This window comes from Gymnogyps californianus, chromosome 4 (assembly GCF_018139145.2).
Source record: "Gymnogyps californianus isolate 813 chromosome 4, ASM1813914v2, whole genome shotgun sequence".
In the NCBI taxonomy this organism is placed as follows: domain Eukaryota; kingdom Metazoa; phylum Chordata; class Aves; order Accipitriformes; family Cathartidae; genus Gymnogyps; species Gymnogyps californianus.
The window spans coordinates 57780163-57802553 of NC_059474.1; the positions used below are offsets into that span (position 1 = coordinate 57780163).

Consider the following 22391-nt stretch of genomic DNA (forward strand, 5'->3'; position numbering starts at 1 on the left):
CCGGCCGCGGGCGCCTCTGCCGGGGACGGGCGGCGCTGCCGCTCCCCGTGCAGCGCCTCCTCCGCCCGGCAGCGAGGCGGGCAGGCGGGCGGGCAGAGAGAGAGGGGCTCGCCGCCGCTCCGGAGCTGTCGCAGCGCAGCCGGCACAGGCGGCAGCCGGACCCCCCCGCCCCGCACTCCCCCTTGCAGCACGGCGGTGGGGAGCGCCTCCGCCACCGCTGCCCACGCCGGGCCGCCGCGGCGGCCAGTCCGCGCGGCGGGAGAGCCCCGCCGGCCATGGAGCTCTCCCTGCGGCTGCTCCTGGCGTCCTGCCTCTCCCTGGGGGCGGCCGGCGAGTTTGACAGAAGGTAAGGCGCGGGGTGAGCGGGGCGGCGGTGGTCGGGCCCCAGCCGGGCGGGCAAGTTGGTGTTCCCTCGGTCAGGTCGGAGCCCCCGCGGGGAGAGCGGAGGGACGCCGGGCTCTCCCCTGGGCGGGCGGGGGGCTTCGGCGCCGGCGGCTGTAATGGCCCACGGGCTCCTAACTGCCACCAGACCGCTGGGGCGCGAAATGGCGGCGGGGGGCTCTTTACCGGCCCCCGCGGCTGCCTCCCGGCGAGACGGGGGCTGCCGGAGCCCTCGGCGGGACTTGTCTCGGCGCTCCTGTCCCCCCAGCCGAGAAGAGGTGCCCGCGGGCACGGCCGGCTGGCTGAGGGGCCAGGCGGGCCGAGCGCCCCGTCCCCGCGCCCGGCGGGCGGCCGCAGGTGGAGGCGCGGGGCCGGCGGGACCCGGTGCCGCTCCCGGGGTTCCCCGGGACGGACTCGCTCGGCCCCGTACCCCCCCGCCCTTGGCCCGCGCAAAGCGAGTGCCGCGCATTGCTCGGCAACCTAAATATCGGCTTAGGTATAAAAAGTTTATTGCTCTGGCAGGGTTGCGTCCTGCAAGAATTAAAAACAAAGCACTTGGCGTGCTGTAAAAATAAAATTAGTTTACTGACGCCTCGAGGCACTTGAAACAGAATACGGTGAAGATTGCAACTCAAGTTTTAACATGAAGCAAGGTGAAAATGAATGCTTGGAGAGCGTGTGCCTCATGGGTTGTGCTGAGCTGTGTCAGGTGTAGTGAGCGGCTGTAAGGCAAGTGGGAGAACGCTTCATGGACGCTGCAAGGAGCGGACTGCCCAACGCAACAGTTCTGTGTGCATATAAGTCAGCCAGCATGGTCCCCTCTCCAAGGATTTCTTTTTAGGATTTGTCCAAATGCAGTGTTCACGTGATTTCAGCTTGTCATTAAAAAACATTAACAGTTTATGTCAATACTTTGTAATTGCTTGAGACTGTGGTATCTTTTCCTTGGAACCAGGGAAGACTACAGATCTCCTTTTGTATTTAATTTCTGTTTAACAGTTCAGGAAGCTTTTGTTTTGATTTTTTTTCCTTTAATGTTTCAGTGAGAAAATTTGGCCATATATTGTGAAATAAACCAATACTGAAACTTTATGATGGTGGTTTATTCCACGTTACAAATTCTATGTTTCAGACTTCTGAAATTACTCAATACCAGCCTGGGAGTGGCAGCAGTGAGCATGTTGCAAAACATGTCAGTTTTTTCAGGCTTTACAAAGTTACCCTAATTATCTTTTCCCCTCTTCGCCTATAGTAATTTACATTTTCTGAACTAAACAAAGTATTAATGATAGAAATATCATGGACTCAGCTTAGAGCAGTTACTGTTTTCAAAAAAAAGGATATATATCTCCATGCAGGAGAGATTTTTGCTGGTCTTTGTCTTTTGTTTTTCTTAATCTAGAATAATTTTAACTACTTTCAAAATGTTTCACCAGACTTTTTTGAACTGTCTTGTTCAGGTGGCCCAGACAAATAGTGTCCTCCGCAGGACTGTGTCGGTTTGGAAGTAGAATTGACTGCTGCTGGGGCTGGGCCCGATTGTCCTGGGGACAATGCCAACGTGAGTATCATTGCTGCTGGGGCTTCTAGTCACTTGTAGAAAAGGCTTGTACACACCTAGTCACGTCTTTCACATGTTCACACACATTCTTACAACGCAGGGCTTAGGCTTTTGCACGTGTGAGTCTGACTTACTTAGAAGGATGTTGTCATGTTAAAATTCTGTCTATTATTAACAGTACTAAAAATGATTGCAATCAAGTAAGGTAAACTTTAGTTAGGGCAATGAGAATTTGGGAATTTCTGTTTGGTTTCCGCTTCATTTCATGCTCTGGTCTAATAGCCTGATGTAACACTACACTGTGTCATGTTACAAGCACTGCAGGGCGAGAATATTTGTGTCCAAGAAGGAAACCCAAATTATTGCTGTTTCACTTAAAAAGTGGATGGAAATGTTCCAGTTAGTATTAAGTTCAAACATTCTTTCAGTAACCCCAAACTAAGGGAATAAATCTGCCTGACAGCATCCTTTTACTGGGTCACATGTGAAGAGAAACATCTCTGAGATTCTCACATCTATCTAGAATCTTTGATATAATTGCAGGATAACCAAGTAGATAAGTCTTCATCATTAACTACATCTTCAAAAGGTATTCTGTGGTGGCAGCTAGCACTGTGTAGAAGTTAAAATTGTTAGGAGTGTCATAGAGACCTCAGCTTGTTAAAAATACAGCCTTTGATACTGGGAAAGTTCGCTCATGTGTTTAACAGTGCATACATGAGTGATATCCCCTAAGTTTTTGCAGGAGTGAACCTATAAATATTGGTCCTCATTTTTTTTTTTTTGATTTAGATGTAAATGTCTGCAAACTAGATCATTTTCTGCCAAGCCATTTTTAAAGTAAGACAGGTATTAAACACTGTAAGTTGCTTAGTCTGCAGGGCAGTGACTGTAGGTGGCAAATATTAGGCAAAAGATAGAAATAGCATTGCCAATGCAACTGTAGACTCTCAGCAAAGGTTTTGTTCAAATCTGTAAACAGCAAGACTGGCTTCTTCTTTCCCAAGTGTGTTAAAAGCCCACAAGGTTTAATAGGTATGTAAGATGACTGGTAAAAAACCTATGTAAAGTACTTTTGGAACCTAACATCCCTGATACTGTTTTTTGTTGCAAAGTTCTCAGGTTGATATCTCTTAGGCCATACCATGAATCATTTTGATTTTTAGGGCTCTAATTGGTAACAAATAGTCCTTTCCTTGGGATGAACGTTTATAGAGAAGGAAGAAGAATGTGAAGTAGGTTGATTGAGGCTACTCCAGAATCTATGTCCGTCTTTCATAATGCAGTTTTATTTGAAGATCATTGAGCGTTTAAATGTTTGAGGCTATGAAGGCTTAACTGGCAAGTATCAATAATTCACATTATTTAAAAAAACCCCAACAAACAAAAAACAAAACAAAAAAACCCCCAAACCACTAAAAGGGTCTCACTGTGGCCCTTTTCTTAGACAAGTTGTCTCCTGTGTTGTGACCATAAATTGCAGCTCGTGTTTAGGTGGAAGTCAATTTCTCACTATTTCCAAGTCTGATTTGCGGTTGTATTTTTATGATCTTGGGAGAAAGGAATAGCATAAAGTGATACTATCAAAAGATTCATAACTAAAAGTTGAAAACAAGACAAAAGTAACAATACACAGAAGGTATTTTTTATTTTCTACTCTTTGAATTTTGTCAATAAGGTCATTTGTAGTGCCAACTTTTTCAGATACCATAAATGCTCTTTTTTTAAGGCTAAAGGTAGGTGAATTCTCACCTCCTTCCACTGCATTTTAGTCCGTTATTCACAGATTTGTTCTCCACACACATTTCCAAGAAATGCAGAGATGGATTTTATGTGGTCATCTCCAGTAGTTGGGACCAGACTTTCAAAAGAATACAGGTATCACTTAGGTGTCTAAATGCATTTTTTTCCCATTTTTTCCACACACCGAGCACTGATAATTTTTGAATCACTGGTTCAGAAGAGCCTCAGATATTTGGGTGAAGACCTTATTAAAAACTTAGCAGCTCCTTCTAGTTTTTAAATGGGAGCCAAACTCTTAGCAAAATAAATCAAGAAAATCTGCCCCAGTTGTGGGTGGTGAAAATTCCAGTCATATCACGGAGTGGGAGATTACACTAAATGAAAGTGAACCTTTCTAGTGCTTGCAGCCGAACAGAAAATCTGTAGTCAACTTTCCACCTTGGGAATGTGACATTCAGTATGAAGGATTAACCTGGCACAGAAGGCAGCATTCCTGACCTCAAAGGAAAACATGAGTGTTCTACGGTACAAAGGGATATCACTGAAAAATTTCCAAAAAGCCAAGTACACAATTATTTCTCCTGCTTTCTGTATGGAGAAAGGCAAACTTCTTAGTCCTGTCCCCAAAATGAGTGGCATAAATACATGTCAGACTTTCTCTACTAGATGTACGTTTTCTTTGCCATTTCTAGAATAAATTTTATTTGCACAAGGAAAACAAGTATAGATTCAGGCTTAAAAATTAGTAGTGAAACCCAATTTACAAATGAGTCCAAAAAAGAAGCTGTAAATATTCAGGCAATAATGCTGAGCTCTTTATTAGTGAGCTTGAACTGCTTTTCTCAAACTAGTTTGAGCCATCCTTGGTATGCCTGCAAGTGCTACAGCACCTTTGGACTCTCACCTGCTTACTCATGCATAATTTACTATGTAGGCACTAATTACCTCTGAATTTATCTGACAACAAATGTAAGGTGAGAGCCATACTGGAGCCAGAGTGTAGCAAGAATATAGGTTCTGATACATATTATGGAGACCTCTGAACCATGATGAGCCACGGGCAAGTAATCGCTAACATACCTAGATACGTTTTCTGCTGTCCAGCTGAGCTGCTCCACCAAACACGTGTGGGCATGCCTTCTGCCCACGGCTGTTGAGAAAAAAATGTGTTAGTTTAAACCAACTGTGTGATTTAAGGTCATGGTTTAATTGTGACAGACGTTTAAGCCTGTGTATGTCAGCTCTAGCAGGGTAGGAGCGTGGCACAGCTGACAAGCGGTAACTCATTAAGCCTGGGTAACTCAGTGCTCCTGATCTTCCATCCATAATGCATCCATACAGTTGCAAATGGAAACTGAACTGTGTTAGGTAAACTTGCTTTTGTGAAGTGTGGAGTAATTCTTTTCATGTCCCTTTGACTGACAAAGGAGTGCACACAGAGCATAATCGTGCTTGCCGCTGCTTAGTAACGTAAGTCAGCATAACTTGGCTGCCTTTTTCACTCTTACAAACCCGTAGGAAGAAGTTGAAATCAGGCCCCTCCTTTAATTTACACTCTTCCTTCGAAACATCCTCTGTCTCCTGTTAATAAATTACACCAATCAAGACTTGTATATGTAAGGAAGTGCATGTAGGTCTGATCTGTCTGTAAACTTGCTTCCAAAGCCTGTCAGTGTCAGCCGTAACATCTCAGCTAGTAGAAATATTCTCTCTTCAGTGACATGAAATTGCCTTCCCAAATGCCCTTTCCAATTCCAGCAAATGCACTTAGAAGGCGTCCCTCCAACTGAAATAATCAAGAACTTTGAAACAGGTTGGATTTTTTTTTTTTCTTTCTTGCAAGTTGTGAACACCAAAGTGAGATACATATTTAGGCAACTAGATCAATTTTGAGATTGATAAAAATATAGCCGTGTTTTCAACAGGGCTGAACAAACGTAACTCAAATTCATTGGCATTTCTTAGTCCTTGTAAATTGAAAATCTGTCCACACTTAGTGGCCTAATCTAGATTTAGAACTGTGGATATATTCCATCCATATAAGTAGCTTTTCTGAGGTTTTGACCTGGTATATAAACCAGGTTTATTGGTGTGTAGAAAGGCTAATTTGGAAGCAGCAGAAATGTTGTTTAAGCAACAACTCCTAGTTCATGTGAAGTAACCTCATCATCGGTAGAGCTGATCCTTTACACTGATGGACTCACAGCATCAGTGCTTTAAAGTTAGATGTTAAATAACCCAGTTGAAATTAGTCCAAAAATCCCATATTGTTGCCCAGCCTGCGGGATTTACTTGCACCTTAATAAGTAGTATTGGGAGTAATCACACAAAAGCCTACTTCTGTGAAAAATGGTATGTTGATAAAGTACCTGATGAGATGTGTGTAAAACAGGGCTGTTGTCTGGCATTTTTATGTTATTGTTGTGCACACAGCAAATCTATAACCCAGAGCAAAAGTGAGGGTAGAAAGAGTTTCTTCTGGATTTCTTCTCTCAGAGTAGGGGATTTTGACTTCCTGTGACAGATTGTTTTTAGTGAGAGCAGATATCAACAGTACCTTTTTAGTTCATAACTCCTTTTGCATTGTAAGGCAACTGCATCTGTGTACTGAGTGTATTGTCCTAACCCAAAACCCATTCAATGGGTTTTAAAGCATACAGGAAAAAACAATTTGGGACATGCATCACTGCACACATCTTGCACAAATGCACTTTTCTGTGTGCCAGCAGAAAAAATTCGCCTTAGGAAGTTGATTCAACTTTTTTTTTTTTTTAAATGAGTTATTCAGCATTAATTTTCATGGTTTGAAATACCTGGGGGAAGAGAATTTCCAGCAATGGTAGGGCTGGAGCTCAGTTCTTTGAGCTGGATGAGAAATGTCAACTGCAGAATAGAAAACGGTCGTGTCCATTTCTGTATTCTAGCTACTGTAGTCTAGGAGACCTGCTGAAGCCTGTCATCTCATTACCCTAATAAGATGTCTGTGACAGTATTCTGCAGGAATGGCTGTCTTCCTGAGTGTTTCTCAAGGAAAGGATAACCTGGGACTGTTGTCAAGTGTTGCTGCTAGGTCAGAGGTAGGCCATGCAGCAGGAAAGTCCTTGGAACCACCGCTGACTGACTCTTGCTGATAATCCGGTGTACAGAAATCAACTGTGAATATATACTGACATACGGAGCTCTGGAACCTGGTTAGCCTATGAGAAAACTAAAATATGGGATAAGAGATGCACTAATTTCATGCAGAGACTTATGTGAGAGGTAGCGTGATGCTTTTTATTCTTCAGAATGAAAGTAGAAGTTCTTCCCTTCAGTTTCCAACAGGCCGTGCTAGGGGTTATCTGAAAAACAGTTCGTTGTGGACTTTTTTGCCACTAATCCATCTTGGTTCCCTGAAAGTTATTCTTAGAACTAATGGTCTACCTACCTTGCTTTTAGCTGGCTTACGAATATCTCTGTAGTTCTTTCAAAAGCTATAAAAATTGTTTCCACATGCGTGTGTCTTTCATGAACAAAATACACCTGCTTTGTACTTGGCTGCATGTATGTTTGTAATTGATTTGTATGCTAGTTATATGTAGTCAAGGTACACTAAAGATGTAGGCTGCCTTTTGCTTCAAAAATTCAGCTGCAGTTTAACAGCCAAGAGCTGTAGAAAGAGCTACTACTTTAACATAGATTTAGAAGGTTAAGCAAGATTTTTTTAAGAAAAGCAATATAAACCAGCTTGAATTCTCATTCTGGATTACAGTTTGGACAACTCCTTTGCTAGAGGTGATGGCAAAAATGATTCCTTTTGCTGTGTTCACATATGTACAAAATAGAAGGTTGGATCTGCAGTTTCTGTAAATGCATGCAGATCTACTGTCAGATCCTCTGTTGGCATGAGTCTGCATTACTGTTGGAGTCAGCAGAGGGTACTCTGAGATTTTGTCTGGTGGACAGAAAGTTTGACCAACAGAAGATGCTTAACAGGAATAAAATCCCACTGAACATGGATTTTACAAGCAGTAATGTTATTTGATTACCTCACTCATTTCAACGTTGAATTCCCCTTAAACGGTAACAAAGTCTATAAAGTCTGTCTTGAGAAGGGGTTGTGAAGATGAGTGTGCTCTTTCAGAGCATCCATCTGTTGTAACTCCATCTGGTTATCTCCCTGTGCTGAGGTTTGAGTGTTCTGCCTAGGGAGAAAAAACAGAATAGGTCAGCAAAGTACTTTCCCACCACCTTGCACTAAAACCATGACAATTGGCTTACAAGCCTAGGGATAGAGCAATCAAGAAGATATACAGTAAAATAGCCCATTAGTAAAAGTATAAGTCAAGCCATCAGTTTACACCTCCCCTTAGCATTGCATCATTAAAAAATTTTAATTGAAGGATGTCGGGTTAGCATTTAGATTTAGTCAAGCCTAGTAGAAAGCATACTATTTCAGGAGGTTCTTAAGAGGGACCTGCAAGAGAGAGAGGGGAGCTTTTACAAGCTGATGTAGCAGATGCAGGCATAACCAAATGCTTTGCTGGGAGCTATGCATGCTGCTGTCTTCTTACAACAGCTGTGAAGAAACTTACAGTGTCTATGCTGCTGCTCCTGTCCTAATGAGCTTAAAGACTGTGTATCTGTACTGTGCAATCTATTTACAGAGATGCAAGGGGTGTGGGGGGGGCGGTGGGAAGAGGTGGCTGTGCTCTCATTGATGCATAGAAGGAGGTTTTGTATAACCGAAGATGATGTTGATGGGAGTATACCCATATAAATCATCTCATACATCAATGGGAGAAGAGGCCATAAGCTGCTTAGGACTTCTGTTTCTTGCATGTAACAATGCTTTCAGTGGAAATGGCAATTCTGTATAGTCCAAGATGCACAAAAATAAAACCATGATTTTGTCAGTAATGAGCCATGAAAATACTCGCTTCCAGGAGGTGGACCCACTAGCAGAAACCTCCTTTAAAGTCAGTAAGAGTTTTGTTACTGAATTTGTGGTTGCAAGAATACAGTCTGTATTAATGCATTGTGTTGGCAACGTTTAATTAATATTGATATGCAGCATGTCTGCTTCTTACAAAATAACCAATATTTTTGTGCATCCCTGGTACTTTTCAATGAAAAGACATTTTATACAGAATTGCAATACTCCTTTAATACTGCTATGCAAGAAAAAAAATGAGGTTTTGCTATTTTTATTCAGTTGGGGTTTTTTTTCAGTTTAGAAGCTTTATGCTTTTAAAGCAGTTATGACTTTACTGTGTTAAAGATACAGTATCCTTTTCCACTTACTCGCTGCATCCCTCCTACACTTCATACATAGAATAACAGTTTTGCAGTCCAGTTTTTCCCAAGGAAACTCAACAGTAACATGATTTGACCATTTACAACTGTAGTATATTTGTATTTGGAGCTTCTCTCAAAGCCCAGCAACAACTTGGGCAGTCTCCCCCCAGTGTAACAAACGCTAAGGGACTTTCTGGTTAAAACTAATTTAAACCAATATAAGTTGCAATCATAGCAAACCCTTAAGTGTTGGTCACATACTACTTAAAATACAAAGACCTGCTGTTGCTTAAGTCCCAGTCTGTTATAATAAGGCTATGTAGCCTAACAAGCCATGCTGCTAACATTAATTTTATTGGCAAATAAATTGATTTAAAATAAGCCCGAAACATAAATCTGTGTTTCCATCTTATTTAACTTTTGTAGCGTATCTAGTTTCATATGGTAGTAAGAGCTGAAAAGGTCTCTAAGTATTAGTTTTAATTTAGATGACATTCAAATTTTAAACATCATAAAAAAGACCAGTAAATTTATATGCCAGCACGTTTATTGGTTGCAGATGTTCAGATACCTATAAATGGGTGTAATTTTAATTACTCTCAAATTAGCATCCAGATGCTAACCCTTTATGTTTGCTCTGTGGAGATGCAGCATTAAAAATATATACCTATACTTAAATGAAAGGATACTGTCTCTTTAAGAAAAGTATTTATGTTCTGTTGATGGAAACATTGAACCTAAACGGTGCAACATGAGAATTTTTACAACTATGTACCATATGAAACATGACAAAGTGTAGCTCCTTATTTGATTGAATAAGAATAGCATCACGTCGTTATATTTAATTACTCTTATGTATCAGAATGTGTTTGTTAAATCTCATAATGAAATGCTGATGTAAGGTATTTCCATTTTTAAATGTGTACCAGAATTTTTTTATTTCAGAAAAGCTCTGAATGTTGAATGTGTGTAAGTCTCCAGGAATGTAACAAGTTGATAAAAACCCCAGCCAAGTCCATCCTCCTTACAGAAAAAAAAAAAGCTGGAATTTCTTTTTTTGGATATTTGTTTTGCAGCTTTCTACGTCTTAAGGCAGAGAATAGCCAGCCTAAGGTGCCAGCCCAAAGGTTAGCTGAACATATTTCTTGAAATAATTTTGGCACGGTTATGACTTGGAGTTATGGCCTCTAAGTCATAAGTTTACATGAAAACTATAATATGCGACAAGAAGTTGTAGATGTTCTTTTATTTTTTTCCTTTTTTAAACATTTGATTTGGGGAAGATGAGGGGGGGAAGGAAATTAACAGGGCTGGTTTATCCCAGTCACCTATCCAATGAGACACTTATTTTCTAAACTATTGCACTTTTCCCTTTTCACTCTTTTCCTTTTTCTTTATTTTACCCTCACGCCCCAGGCAATATTTTTTCCTTCCTGCAAATTGTTTATACTCCCAGCATCATATTTACAAGCTGTCAGACTTAGGAGGCCTAATTTGCTTTCATAGTACTGAGTCATGTGCAGTGGGAGGTTAGTTTGAGATGGCTGAAGCACTTATTGCCCCGCCGTTGCCTGCTTTGCACCTCCACTACAGGTTGTCATTCCCACAACAGAAAAACTTTACAGCACCTGGTCTACAGCAGTGTACAACCTGGCATGTTAGAGCAAAATGAAATCAACATTAGTTTACATTGATACCCAGGGCTGTAGTCTGCTGCTGCTTCGGAATTGATACGTCTTGTTTACTTATCCCTGTGGTGGGAGTACCAGTCTTTAGAAAGGGGAGCAAAGCAATCAGCTGTTCATCTGTCTGTGAAAGTCAACTTTGTTACTGTGATACAGAAGTTACTCTGTTATATTGTGTTATATTCTAATAAACAAAATAGCAAGAGGGCCCAGTTTGTTTTCTGCCACCATACATGGAGACGCTCATGCTAGCCGGCTTCTGCCTGCTGGAATTCAGTAGACACAGAATGATTCAGGTAACAAACAGGCATTTGAGATGATAGAGCACCATTCTTTAAGTAATTATCATGAGCTACTTGAAATGCAAACATGAAAAGATTGACAAAGCATGAAATATTTCTTGCTTTTCAAATTTTGCATTGTGTTAGATCAAATTTTCACTGCATTAGATTAACTTTCACTGACTTCATTAGATCCTGTTGATTTCAGTGTTACCCATGCTTAAGTTATGCACGCTTTTACGTGCCGTTCTGAATAGCAAGGCATTCATGAACCAGGGTCTGGAGTTGTCTATGCAGTTTAGAAACACATTTGGCGGTAGTCATAGCCAAGCAAAGAATTCACTGCGATGAATAGCCCACACTGGTTGCAGTTTGTCATGTTAATGTGCTGTTACCAGAATCATATGTGCAAACTGAGTAACTGATTTACCCAGGCAAATGTAGTAGTTGTGCATGAAAAATTAGGAGCCACTTACTTAATGGAACTGTATGTTTTAGATGGAAGTTTAAGCATGCATTTTGACAACACTTGTTATCATGAATGTTACAAATAAGTCCAAGTAAGTTGTGAAAAAATATTCAGGCGTTAGATACTGCCATTTTAACTGATGATATTATCAGTCTCTAGTTACAGAAGTTGGTCAAGGACATTTTTTATCTTTCAAAAAATAGAGTAAGGAATGTTTTGCATATGAAATTATCTGAAAATTAATACCCAGTTGCCCTAGTCAGGCTTATTAACCTCTGCAAAGATATATGCTGTGACTGCTAGTACACTTATTTGGGAAGCAAAGTTATTTTTTCAGAAGTAATTCTGTAATGTGAGTTATGGGTATGACACGTTTTTACCACCTGCTGGTAACTGTGTGGTAGGTTAAGCTTTATGCATTCTCCTGCCTTTGTATGTAGTTGAACAAAAAAGAAATATGTAACTCTGAAAGAGCTGCAGTGATTTATTTTACAAATTAGCTCATACCTTTGGGATCCTAGATCCAAATTACTGTGCATAAGGCAGATTTATTTTCCTGAGCGTGTGTTTATGCAATTGCATAATTTGCAAAGAATTGCAAAAAGTAAATGAAAAGAGACAGATGTGAGCTGAAGCTGGCTCTGAGGAAGAGAAGTATAGAACTTGAGGTTGTGGCCTGTTAGCACCCCACCAAAAAGGGAGCCAGTTTCAGGTGAAGGAGGAAGCATAGAGGAAAGCTTGTTTCACCAACATGCAAGTCTTGTTATAGAGTTGGCACTGGGGGAACCTAAGTAGCGATCTTAAGATTGGAAGTCTGTTCCGCATTCAGCAGTGTAAGAGGATCCAATAAAGGTTTGTGAAGCTGAATAGTATGTAGTCATCTCTGGGCCGATGCACAAATTACCTTCTGTGTTTGGGCAAACTGAATTTTAAGGAGCTGGGATTTAGAGTCAGAATAAATAAGGGGCTATATGTTACTTGGGAAGAGAGAGCAGAAGAAAGGCCGTTCAGGCGGATGGTCAACATAGTTTGTTTCAGATGCAGGTGGTATTATGCATATTTTTAGACTTCAGAGAGGTGAAAATTGAAGTTCAAGGACAGGTTAGACATCTGCAGTCTGGCATTTTGAGGTGGATTTGAGTGGAGGGCTGCAGAAAGAGCAATTAAAGATTTTGAGGGCAACTTCTGTCAATCAAACCCTCTTGTGGGCATCATGCAAGAAAGAAAATGCAAGGAATAAGAAATAACTATTAAGGAACAGAAATTAAGAGACAAAGCAGAGAAAAAGAATGTAAGAATTATACACAGAATTATACTCAAGGCTGTTTTGATGAAGAATGTAGCTAGGAGTGTTGGAAAACCAAAGAAGAGTTAAATTGGTAGAAATACTCCACTAAGAAAGGTCAGGGATTTCCATTGTTGGCCACAAATGAAAAGGAGGAGTTAGGCAGGTAGGAACCAGGCAGTGCAACTGTCTGGTTAGGACTCCACCAAGCAGTGTTTGGTAATAAAGAAATAAATCATTAACGTTAAAATTCTAGATGAGAAGGAATAGAGGGGACAGCATGTGGTAGTCACCCATGCCCCCTCAAAAGGTGGGCAGCTTAGTGCGGTGGAACTGACAAAACCTGAGGGGAACTTCCAAAGCAGTTCTGAGGGAACTGTGTACAAGGAGAAAATACAGATGAAATTTAAAAACCCCAACATTATGGACCCATAATGAATTGATTGAATGTGTTTTTTATTTATTGTATTTATGCAACAATTAAAAAATAATAATTCAGAATGACTGAGTTATGCTCAGACATCACCAGCAGCTAGTAGTGGCTGGGAAGATTAGTGGCTTCTGGCTTTTACACAAGCATAACATGCTAAGAGCATGTGCATTTCACCAGAAATTCTTTCTCCTTCTCTCCCACACTTGAAAAAAACTCCCAACCCTAAACCCAAACCACTCATTCATGTTTCAATTCCTTCTGTTGTTTTTTCAGGAAGTTTAATTTGTCCTGAAGTTTAAGTGAGACTTAAAATGTGGTATGTATCATCTTATTTTGGAGGAAAAGGTAGTTCTTGCCAACCTTTAAAATAGGTACTCTGTTAGATTTATGGTCAAATAAAAGGCTTTAGGATACCTCCTTGACTCCATTGAAGTCGGTGGGAACGGAGACAGAGGAAGTCTTCACATCTGGCCCAAAAAAAGAATTTAAAATGATCAAACTGAAATGAATAATCATGAGACCAGAGTTTATTTGCTGATATCTCTTGAATGAATTGGGCAACAAAATGAAATGGAAAGTTTAGTTGTAGTTTATTCTATGGCCTAGATAAGTAAGCAGCAGCTGACTAAAGATGAAAATAGCTGTGCTTAGGATTTCTTTCTGCCTATCTCAGTCCACATTACTACCCGATGGGAGTGCCAGTTTAAATGCTTTCAGAGAGGAATCCTTGGAGCAATGGTAGGTCTTTGATGATACTGATTCAACAATAAATTAGCAATCTTGATTTTAGTGGCACTTGTCTGTGCAAGTGTACTTTTAACTTTTGTTTAAAACAATTACTATTATAAAGAGTAGAAAGTTTTTGCTTCTTTTTGGAAACCTTTTCAGACTCTTACCTTTTGGACTTCATTGCCCTAAGTGTGTAAGAGAGTGACTTTCTTAGCCTGATGTAACTCTCCACTGTCTATATTTCCTTCTTGCCTGGTAGGCAAGCGAGTGTTATGTAGCAGACTGAAGTCCATGGACATGGCTTATTTCAGTCATTGTAAATGTGAGTTGAGCAGAGGGAAATGATGTTCCATTGGTTGTTGTGGTTGATTGTGGGGGAATTTTTTAATTGTCAAGATGCAAAGAATATTATTTGGGAGACTTTTTTTCCCCACTACCTATGAGTCTAATTGTGTTAAAAAAATGGATAAACTCCATGTGTTTGTGTGTGAGCAGAGCAACTGAAATATTCTATTCTATCTGGAATTTTGCAAGAAAGTAAGTAGAGTGGAAAATTCAAAGAAAAAACCCAGTCGCATCAGCATATATAGCGTATGCCTAGACTCATACCAAACGGCTGAAATGATTGCCTGCTATTAAAAGAAATGCTGAAAGTCAGGCTCAAGCTTATTTTTATACCTGGATCTCATTGTTGACCGTGTTTAAACGGAACCCTTCGGGAGTCAGCGAGCGTACCTCTGCTGCCGTGCAGGAGCAGCCCCTCCTTTGGAGAAGGGAGTATTTGCAGGCTGCAGATGGCAGAGCCTGAGCCAGCCCGCCTCTCTGGGCCTGGAGACTCTGGCAGAGGTCAGTGGGAAGGGCATATAGATGTTGCCGGTGGAACCCCAGCCAGGTGTGCAGGCTTGGCTGAAGGCCGTCTGCTTCTTAAGTCCTGAGCACTGTGCAGAGCCCCGTTCAAGTTAATGGGAGGATATACAGATTGCTTGGTGAGGGTGGCTCGATTCCTGACAGGAAATGCTGTGGGATGTACCTGTGGTGTTGGCTGAGCTACAGATGTTGCGAAGCTTACTGCAAAGCGCTTTTCTCTTGCATATAGAAATTCTTCAGTTGTAACATTGTATTCAATTTCAGCAGCTGTGTATAAATAAGATGCGTAATACTTAAGTAGCCAAAGTGCATAGAATGTACTCTAATAAACAGGATTTCTTCAAGTACAGTGTTTGGCAGCAAACATAGGTTTCCAAATACCTGTTTAATGTGCAAAAAAAGCATTTTGTGATTAGTTTGACTTTATGGATAGTGGTTTGCTAATCATTAGGAAACTTTCCTTGTGGTAGTAGAGATTCTTGAGCTGTAGGCTGCTGAGGCGCTGAGATATCCTTTAACTGAGACTTTTAAAAACGGGAGAGATATCCGTCATGATTTAAGTGAATTTCTTAATTGTAACTTGAGACTAGGAGGTAGACTAGATCAGGAGTTACGCACTTGTATGTCATACAAGACATTAAGTACTGCATAGGAGCTAGGTTTGTTGACATGTATTGGACTAGATGATCTCTTGAAGATCCCATAGATCCAATTGCTTGATTTAATAACATGTCCTATGTTACATGTTTCATATCTGTAGACATTTGTATATTATTTGTTTTAAACAAGTGCTAATACATAATTTTTGTTCTAGTATGATATCTGACCTACTTGGTTAACTGAGAGAATTAAGCAAAACATCTGATTCCTAATACAAACGTATTTGACCTTCTGAATTAGAGGAACATTTTCATTTCTAAATGAAATTAAAATCTCATTTATTTCATTACTGAATTTTATCAGGCTTTTCATCTTCAAGTATGAGATCTCTTTTTCTATATCTGAGCTGCTGCTAATTTACAATTTATGCAATTGAGGGAGGGACCAAGACTTTAAAAAAAGTCAGCTAAATTACAGTTGCCACAGGTTCAGCTACTGAACTGTAACACTTCACACCAAGCTGATCCCATGGTGCTTTGTGTTTTTTAAAGAATAATTACCTGACTGTATCCCACTCCACAATGTAGATTTTCTCTAAAGGGCATTTGAAATTTCATGGAAGCTTTCAAAAACATATTTATAGTCATTTCTGTTTCTCTACTGTAGTTAAGATCACATCTTTTTCTTTTTCCTCAGTGACTTCAAAGTCATGAAGTTGGTCTTCATAGTCTTCGTTTTGCTGCCATCACCTCTAATTAGACTTGGGTCTGTGATGTCAGGAAGATACGAGTCTCAGTGTATAAATGGGCTCTTACACAAAGAAGATTTTTTTTCTGCTTATGACCATAGTGATTAAAAAAGCAGTAATTGTTTCCAAGTGCAACGTTCTAGAAGTTTTTCATGATGTATCAGTTGCTCTTCAGTCGAATCTGTCCATTGCCCAAGGGCATACTTTTTGAAACATACCTTTTAGTAGTCTAAGCAACCCCTTTCCCTGATGCTTTAATCGAGAGGTGTTTCTGAATCTGAATCCCATTTCTTTATTTCTGGACAGTGTTTATTGGAGGGAAAAAAAAAAATCTTATGTTAACTAGAAACATCCCTCTCTGTTGCCTTTTAAGATATTCCTTAAGACAGTTTTTGGAAAGAGACTGCACCATTGTGTTAGGAAGATCTGTCAAGAGCAGTGCTGTAGATTTAAAACAAGGTTTTATGTTCTCAGGGAATATCACTGGCCATATATACATATAATGTTTAAACAAAAAAAATGCCCTGATAATAAAGGGCAAATGGCAGTCCTAAAACTGGAGCAAACTCCTACGCTAACAGTTGCTTCTGTGGATGCATTTGTGGGAATTGCTGATTCTGGATGCTTTGAATCTTATGGAAAAGATTTTAGAACATCAGAGATGTATTTGCATAGTTCTTCCACAACCAAAACTAATCTCTTGTTTCTGTTTTAATTTTGTTTAATTCAACCCTGTTGAACAGCTTGGCTAGAATGCAAGCTACATTTTGAGTGCCTTCTGACAGATTTCTATTAAATTACATCCTTAATACATCCAGTTTTATGATACAGCCTGTTGTCAGATTAATTAATATTACAGCTGGTTCTAGTTAGTTACTTGGCAAATTCCAAACAATACTGTTAGTTTAGAAAATGAACTTAAAGCCAGGGTAAATAGTAAATCCTGATTACAGGGTATTCAAGTTATGCCACCCTCTGATTTCTGTCTAATTTGTGTCCATCTTGCTTAAACAGTAAGCTTACCAGAATTTTGCATCTGCACTTTGTCATATAATGATAAACAACATTTTAGAGCATAGTAAATACTTTAGTTTCCCAGTAGGTTGAAACAGTATGTTTAGTAATAGAAAGAGATTTCTAATAAAAGAGACTTGGAAATGTTGTTTAAAATTTTCAGCTGTAAAATGGTTTCCAGAGTTATGCAGGATTTGTTGCACTCTGCAAATATTCCTGTTAGCTAATCCTACATCAGTAGAAAAACATTTGTGCATGAATTCTTATATTTCGTCAAAAGCAATGCTTGTTTTATTATTGAAGTTTTAAAAGTTTGTTCCATGAATTTTATTTGTGTTATATTGAGAGAGGTACCAAAAAATGGCTTCCTAACTATTATTTCTTGGAGTTCTGTATTTATGCTCCATTTGGGGAATTAGAAATTACCTGGCAAATTTGACTCTGGAAGCAGAATAGACCATAACTGCACATTCTGAGACTGTATCTGTACTGCAGGTTGAGTAATAAATGCTTGAAATGTTCTGAGTAGAAGTGACTTGGATGTGTGCAGTGATAAAGCAGCATATTACAGTCAGTGTTGCTTTTGCTTTTACCCAGTCCTTTTTTCCTCCAAAAGAAACAAAATAAAAGTAACTCCCATGCCAGAATCCAAACACCTGAAAGGGAGAGATTCAGGCAAAACATTGCTTGATAAGGGGGTAAAGAGTGTTGCCTTATAGAGGAAAACGGTGAATGCTGGGATCTGTGCTACTGCCTATCAGTGACTGAACTGTGGCTTTGTTTGTATGTCGCCTATGACATTGATGTACGCATTTTCTATATAGCTGGGGCGTATTCCAGATTTACCAAATTTAATGGCATGAATCATAGTACATACATACATAGAGAGAGCAAGTGAAGGCACAGTGCCTGCTTGCTGATTAGGTATTAAAAGGGTTTAATATCCCAGAAACAGCACAATGTAGTGTTGTACAAAAATAGACTACTAACAAGTATCTCACTCTTCCCACATGTATTGGGGTGGTGGTTATTTTTGGAAGTGCACCTGATGTTTGAACAGTGGTATTTGAAGCATATAATGGTGCTGAAGGGAGGAACATAAATGGTACTATTTGTTAGGTCGTTGCTGTTTGTTTCAAATTAAAGCACTGTCAGCTGTGACTGGAGTGGAAGAATAATGAATATTCCTCTATATGCAGCTATATGCCAGCCAGGATGCAAACATGGTGAATGCGTTGGGCCAAACAAGTGTAAGTGCCACCCGGGATACACTGGAAAAACCTGCAACCAAGGTAAGAAAGTGAAGTCCAAGAAAGAGAACTTCTTGAAATCACAGAAGTATTGTTGATCCCTCTCCCTCCAAATGCTGTGTGTGTTGCCTGCATTTATAGGGTAATGAACTCATATACCAGGTCTGTTACTGCTGTAGCTATTCTGATATTGGGACTGACATTTGTATAGAGAATGACATCTGCAGTGGGATGACATGGGAGAAATTGCTTTCATTTAGATGAAATCAATGAGATTAATGTAAAGTATGTATTTACATGCTCTCCTGAATCTGAATCAAACTATTTAAATCTTGTGGTCAGGACTGTTATTTCATAAAGTCACAATTTTCAGGTTTGGATAGTGAAATAATATATAGTTTAATTAAAAAAAAAATTCATTCATGCATTCTTGTTTTTGTGTTTCTAATCCTGAACTAGCTAGGTAGCAATGAACTGTAGTGTGTACTTAAGAGTTGGAAAGATGAAGTGTTCTCTTACTGAATTATCAATATAGTTTCATTGTGGTTTTTTTGCCAAAAATGATCTCCAAAACATGTAATGGTATAAAGATCATAGAGTATAAAACAGAATTGTAATACATGATTTATTAGATTTTGATGCCTAAGACAAGTTCATGTACAAAAATATCTCAATAAGACTGTTCTCTTTTCCAGTTGTGTCAGCCTACAGGAAAAGTTCATACGTTTTCTGAGAGTGCTGAGGAAGTATGGTAGAAAAGTGTGACGTTTAGAACTATATTGTTGTTCAAAAATGTACCCTGATGTTTGCTAACCTTCTTTTGACATGTTGATTTTAGAGTGAATTATTTTCTCTAAAAATAGATACATATTTATTTTCAGATTTACTAATCCTTCCCGAACTGATGTGGAAAAGAATGTTGTATTTTTCAGTTTTGTTTTAAGTTTCATTTATTCTGTCATCTCTCAAATTATCCTGTCTCCTTTTCCCTTTACTGTGGGCTGACATTTTAAAGGATGGATTGTTATGATTTTATTATTCTACACCTCTTTTGGTCAGTCTGGATTTTTTTTAGAAGAAGACAGTGCAGTGAACTAACAGTTGTTATATGTATATGTAACAGTTTTTATATGTACTAATTATTTTAACAATATCAAAAAATTGCTGTGCAAATTGCTGGAGGCTGCAGTCTTGAACCAAACTATTCACTTTCCACTAAATGCTAAGGAAGGAAAAAAATGTGGTGATAAATTATTAAAGGAAGTCTTTTAGGCAGTATTGATCAAATATTCTTGCATGGTATTGGTGGCAAAGTTGCCATGGCAGATGTGCATGAGGTGTCTGAGATGCCTGCTGACTGCGGTGTCCCGAATGTACACCAGTTCAGGTGACTACAGCCTATATCTATTCTATTCTATGGTGAGACCCTTGAGCTGTTCCTGGGGTCAGAGTATGCGTTCTTGCCATGTGCTGATTCCATGTTAGGAGGAGACCTGAAAGTGCATAGTGGATGCAGAGTCTGCTTTTGCTGGGAGGAAATTCAAATTGCACAGGATAAGTGTGACCTATGTTATTATAACTTAATGTAGCACCTGTCCTGTTCAGTCTGTGGGCCTTCTTTCTCATTTCTGTTCTAGAATAGTAATTAGTAATAATGAAAAGTAATGGTGTTGGCAGAAGAAAAGGTGGAGCTCCCCTGCAGAGATGGAAGTCTTTCTAGGATGCGTGAATGGTGCTGGGCTGTAAAGTATGCTTAGGTTCTTGGTGAAAGGCGTTCTTTGAGTACACGCACTGATAAACAGGCTTTACATCTCATCTGTTCATGGGCCTCGTGGATCAAGCCGTATTCTAGGGACCAATCCAAGAGAAGAACCCAGCCTTACAGCAGAACTGTTGAACCCTGACTGTGTGATGATGCCTGGATCCTTGTCCTTTTCCAGTGGCACTGCAGCTGCTGTGGCAATCTAGACCTCGCTTTAGGTCATTCAGAAGTTAGGATTAGCTGAGACTTCTTTTATTATGTTGCTATCATCAGCAATTAAATTGCAGTGACTTTGCACAAGAGCTGACTATGTGCTCTCCCCATAGCATTCAGATCTCCTGAGCGGCTTCAGCATTTCCCTTCTAGCTTTTTGATCCCAGGTTTACAGCTGTAACCAGTTAAGAAAAAAGCTGAGCAACTTGAAAGAAAATAGCCTGTGCCAGCTCTCTAATTTATAGTGATAATAACGGAACTAATACTTCTTTCAAAATGTGTTCATCAGAAAATTGATACCTGCTCTTCAATAAGATCTATGTTCACAGACAAATATGGATAGTTGAAAACTTATGATTTTTGCTAGCAATCTAAAGCATATGCAGGTTAACTTTGTGTGGCTGGGAAAGGTTGTCTTTATGCAAAGAACGTAAGGCTGCTTTTCTGTAACTTAGTATCCTCTTACCCTGTTTGTTCCAGGAACGTGATGCAAAGTTTGCTTTCTCTTTTTGTAATGCAATTCTTGTCAGCACTTGACATATATATATAGAGATATCTTTTTTTTTTTTTTTTAAATGATGAAGTAATGGATATTACAAAGATCTGGTAATTTCATTTTTATTATGCCTTCTTCCCATCCTGTGAAGATGAGCAGCTATATACAAGTCCACCTGGTCAGAGCAGTGAAGCGCTTGTATTCCGCCCCCTGGATCATCATGCAAGAAATATAGCATCAAGGGGTGAGATGCTCCTGTATTTCAGGTGGCGTGCTCCTTCTACCTGCACGGCTTGAAACAGTAATACAATTTCTTGCAAAGGGGTTGGAGGCTAATAGACTGATGGCTGCGATGCAAAAGCTGAACCTGCAGTGTCATTAGCATGCAGAGCAAATAACTGATTGTATTTCCTTGATGCTGTGTGCCTGTATTCTGAAAAGGCTTGACTCTCCACCATACTCATGGTTGTAACTTGCTTTTGTTTCTTCCCTCTGCTCTTCTTTCAGGGCCTGCACTTTTTATTTGTTTCTGAGTTCCTTTGTAAAGTGAGAGTGATGGAAATTGTTTATCAGATTAGATAAAGACAAAACTGTGATTTACATAAAGCTGGAAGTTGAAGAAAATGAGGGTTGTTAATGTCTGCATTTGGCAGCTGTTGATTAATCAGACTAAGTAATGTGAACAAAACTCTGTTAGGGTGACACAAATCTCCTGTCATAAGTTTGACATGGTAGTGTGATGATAGTTGCTGGAAATGAAAGCTGATGTACTGTTTATAGTATGGTGATAACAGTTTAATTTTTTTACTTGGTTTCTGGTCCCTGGTTTTCTGTTTTCAAAGTCTGAGTAAATTTGATATTGAATATTTGACCTCTGTGTTGCCTGATCCAAGTTAGCTAATAGGCAAAAAAGGCAGAAAAGGTCTGAATGCTGCCGTCTCCTGCAGAAGCTAATTAAAGAAAACAGCAGTGTATTGCATCTTCCTAGGAATAAGCGCCCCATTGTTAGGTGTGCACGGCAGTCGGTCATTATCCAAGATCGTGTGTGGTGCCACACAGTAGTTAAAAGAAGTCACATCTGGATTTGCCAGCATAGCACTCTCGTCCTTTCCTTGCATTCACATTTTCATCTCATTTCTTTAAAAATAAAATACTTGTGCTCAGCAGCATGCTCTTGTGTTATAGACCTGCTTTCCATAGTGCCCCAAACTGTCAGTCTGCTTTTATGTGCAGTACTGTCTTATGTTATTTTGAAATTAAGAATGCTGGGTTTGCATTGACTGTACAATTGTAGGCAGCATGGGAATTTAAGTGGCTGAACAATGAAATTCTCAAGTGCAGGACAGTGAGTGGACATTCCCGCAAAGAAATTAAAGGGATTTGTTAAACTTATTAATAGCGTTGGGCTTTATATTTTAAATTCCAGTGTGACATTATGAGTGACTAAAAGAAATTATGATATTAAAAAGAAAAATGATGTAAAAGTGTTATTTTTATTACCCTTTGAGTTTATACATTTTGGCTTTCAATTTTTTTAGAGGAAACTTCTGCTGTTTCTTACTTCCTCTTTTGATGCATAGACATTTATACTGAGATG

General features: G+C 39.6%; 1 protein-coding gene across 7 annotated transcripts in view; it reads left to right on the top strand.

The window, feature by feature from the left end:
• The first annotated feature begins 225 nt into the window (after positions 1 to 225).
• NPNT (nephronectin) overlaps positions 226 to 22391 on the top strand; it is a 54468-nt gene continuing 32302 nt past the window's right edge. For 3 of the 7 annotated variants that reach the window (XM_050896324.1, XM_050896327.1, XM_050896330.1), the window contains exons 1-3: positions 226 to 346; positions 1842 to 1942; positions 18273 to 18365. In XM_050896324.1, the coding sequence (XP_050752281.1) occupies positions 276 to 346; positions 1842 to 1942; positions 18273 to 18365 (265 nt within the window). In that variant the 5' untranslated portion in view covers positions 226 to 275. Of the gene's footprint in view, positions 347 to 1841; positions 1943 to 10038; positions 10090 to 18272; positions 18366 to 20945; positions 21039 to 22391 lie in introns of all 7 variants that reach the window. The other 4 variants (XM_050896326.1, XM_050896328.1, XM_050896325.1 and 1 more) reach the window with 2 other exon arrangements.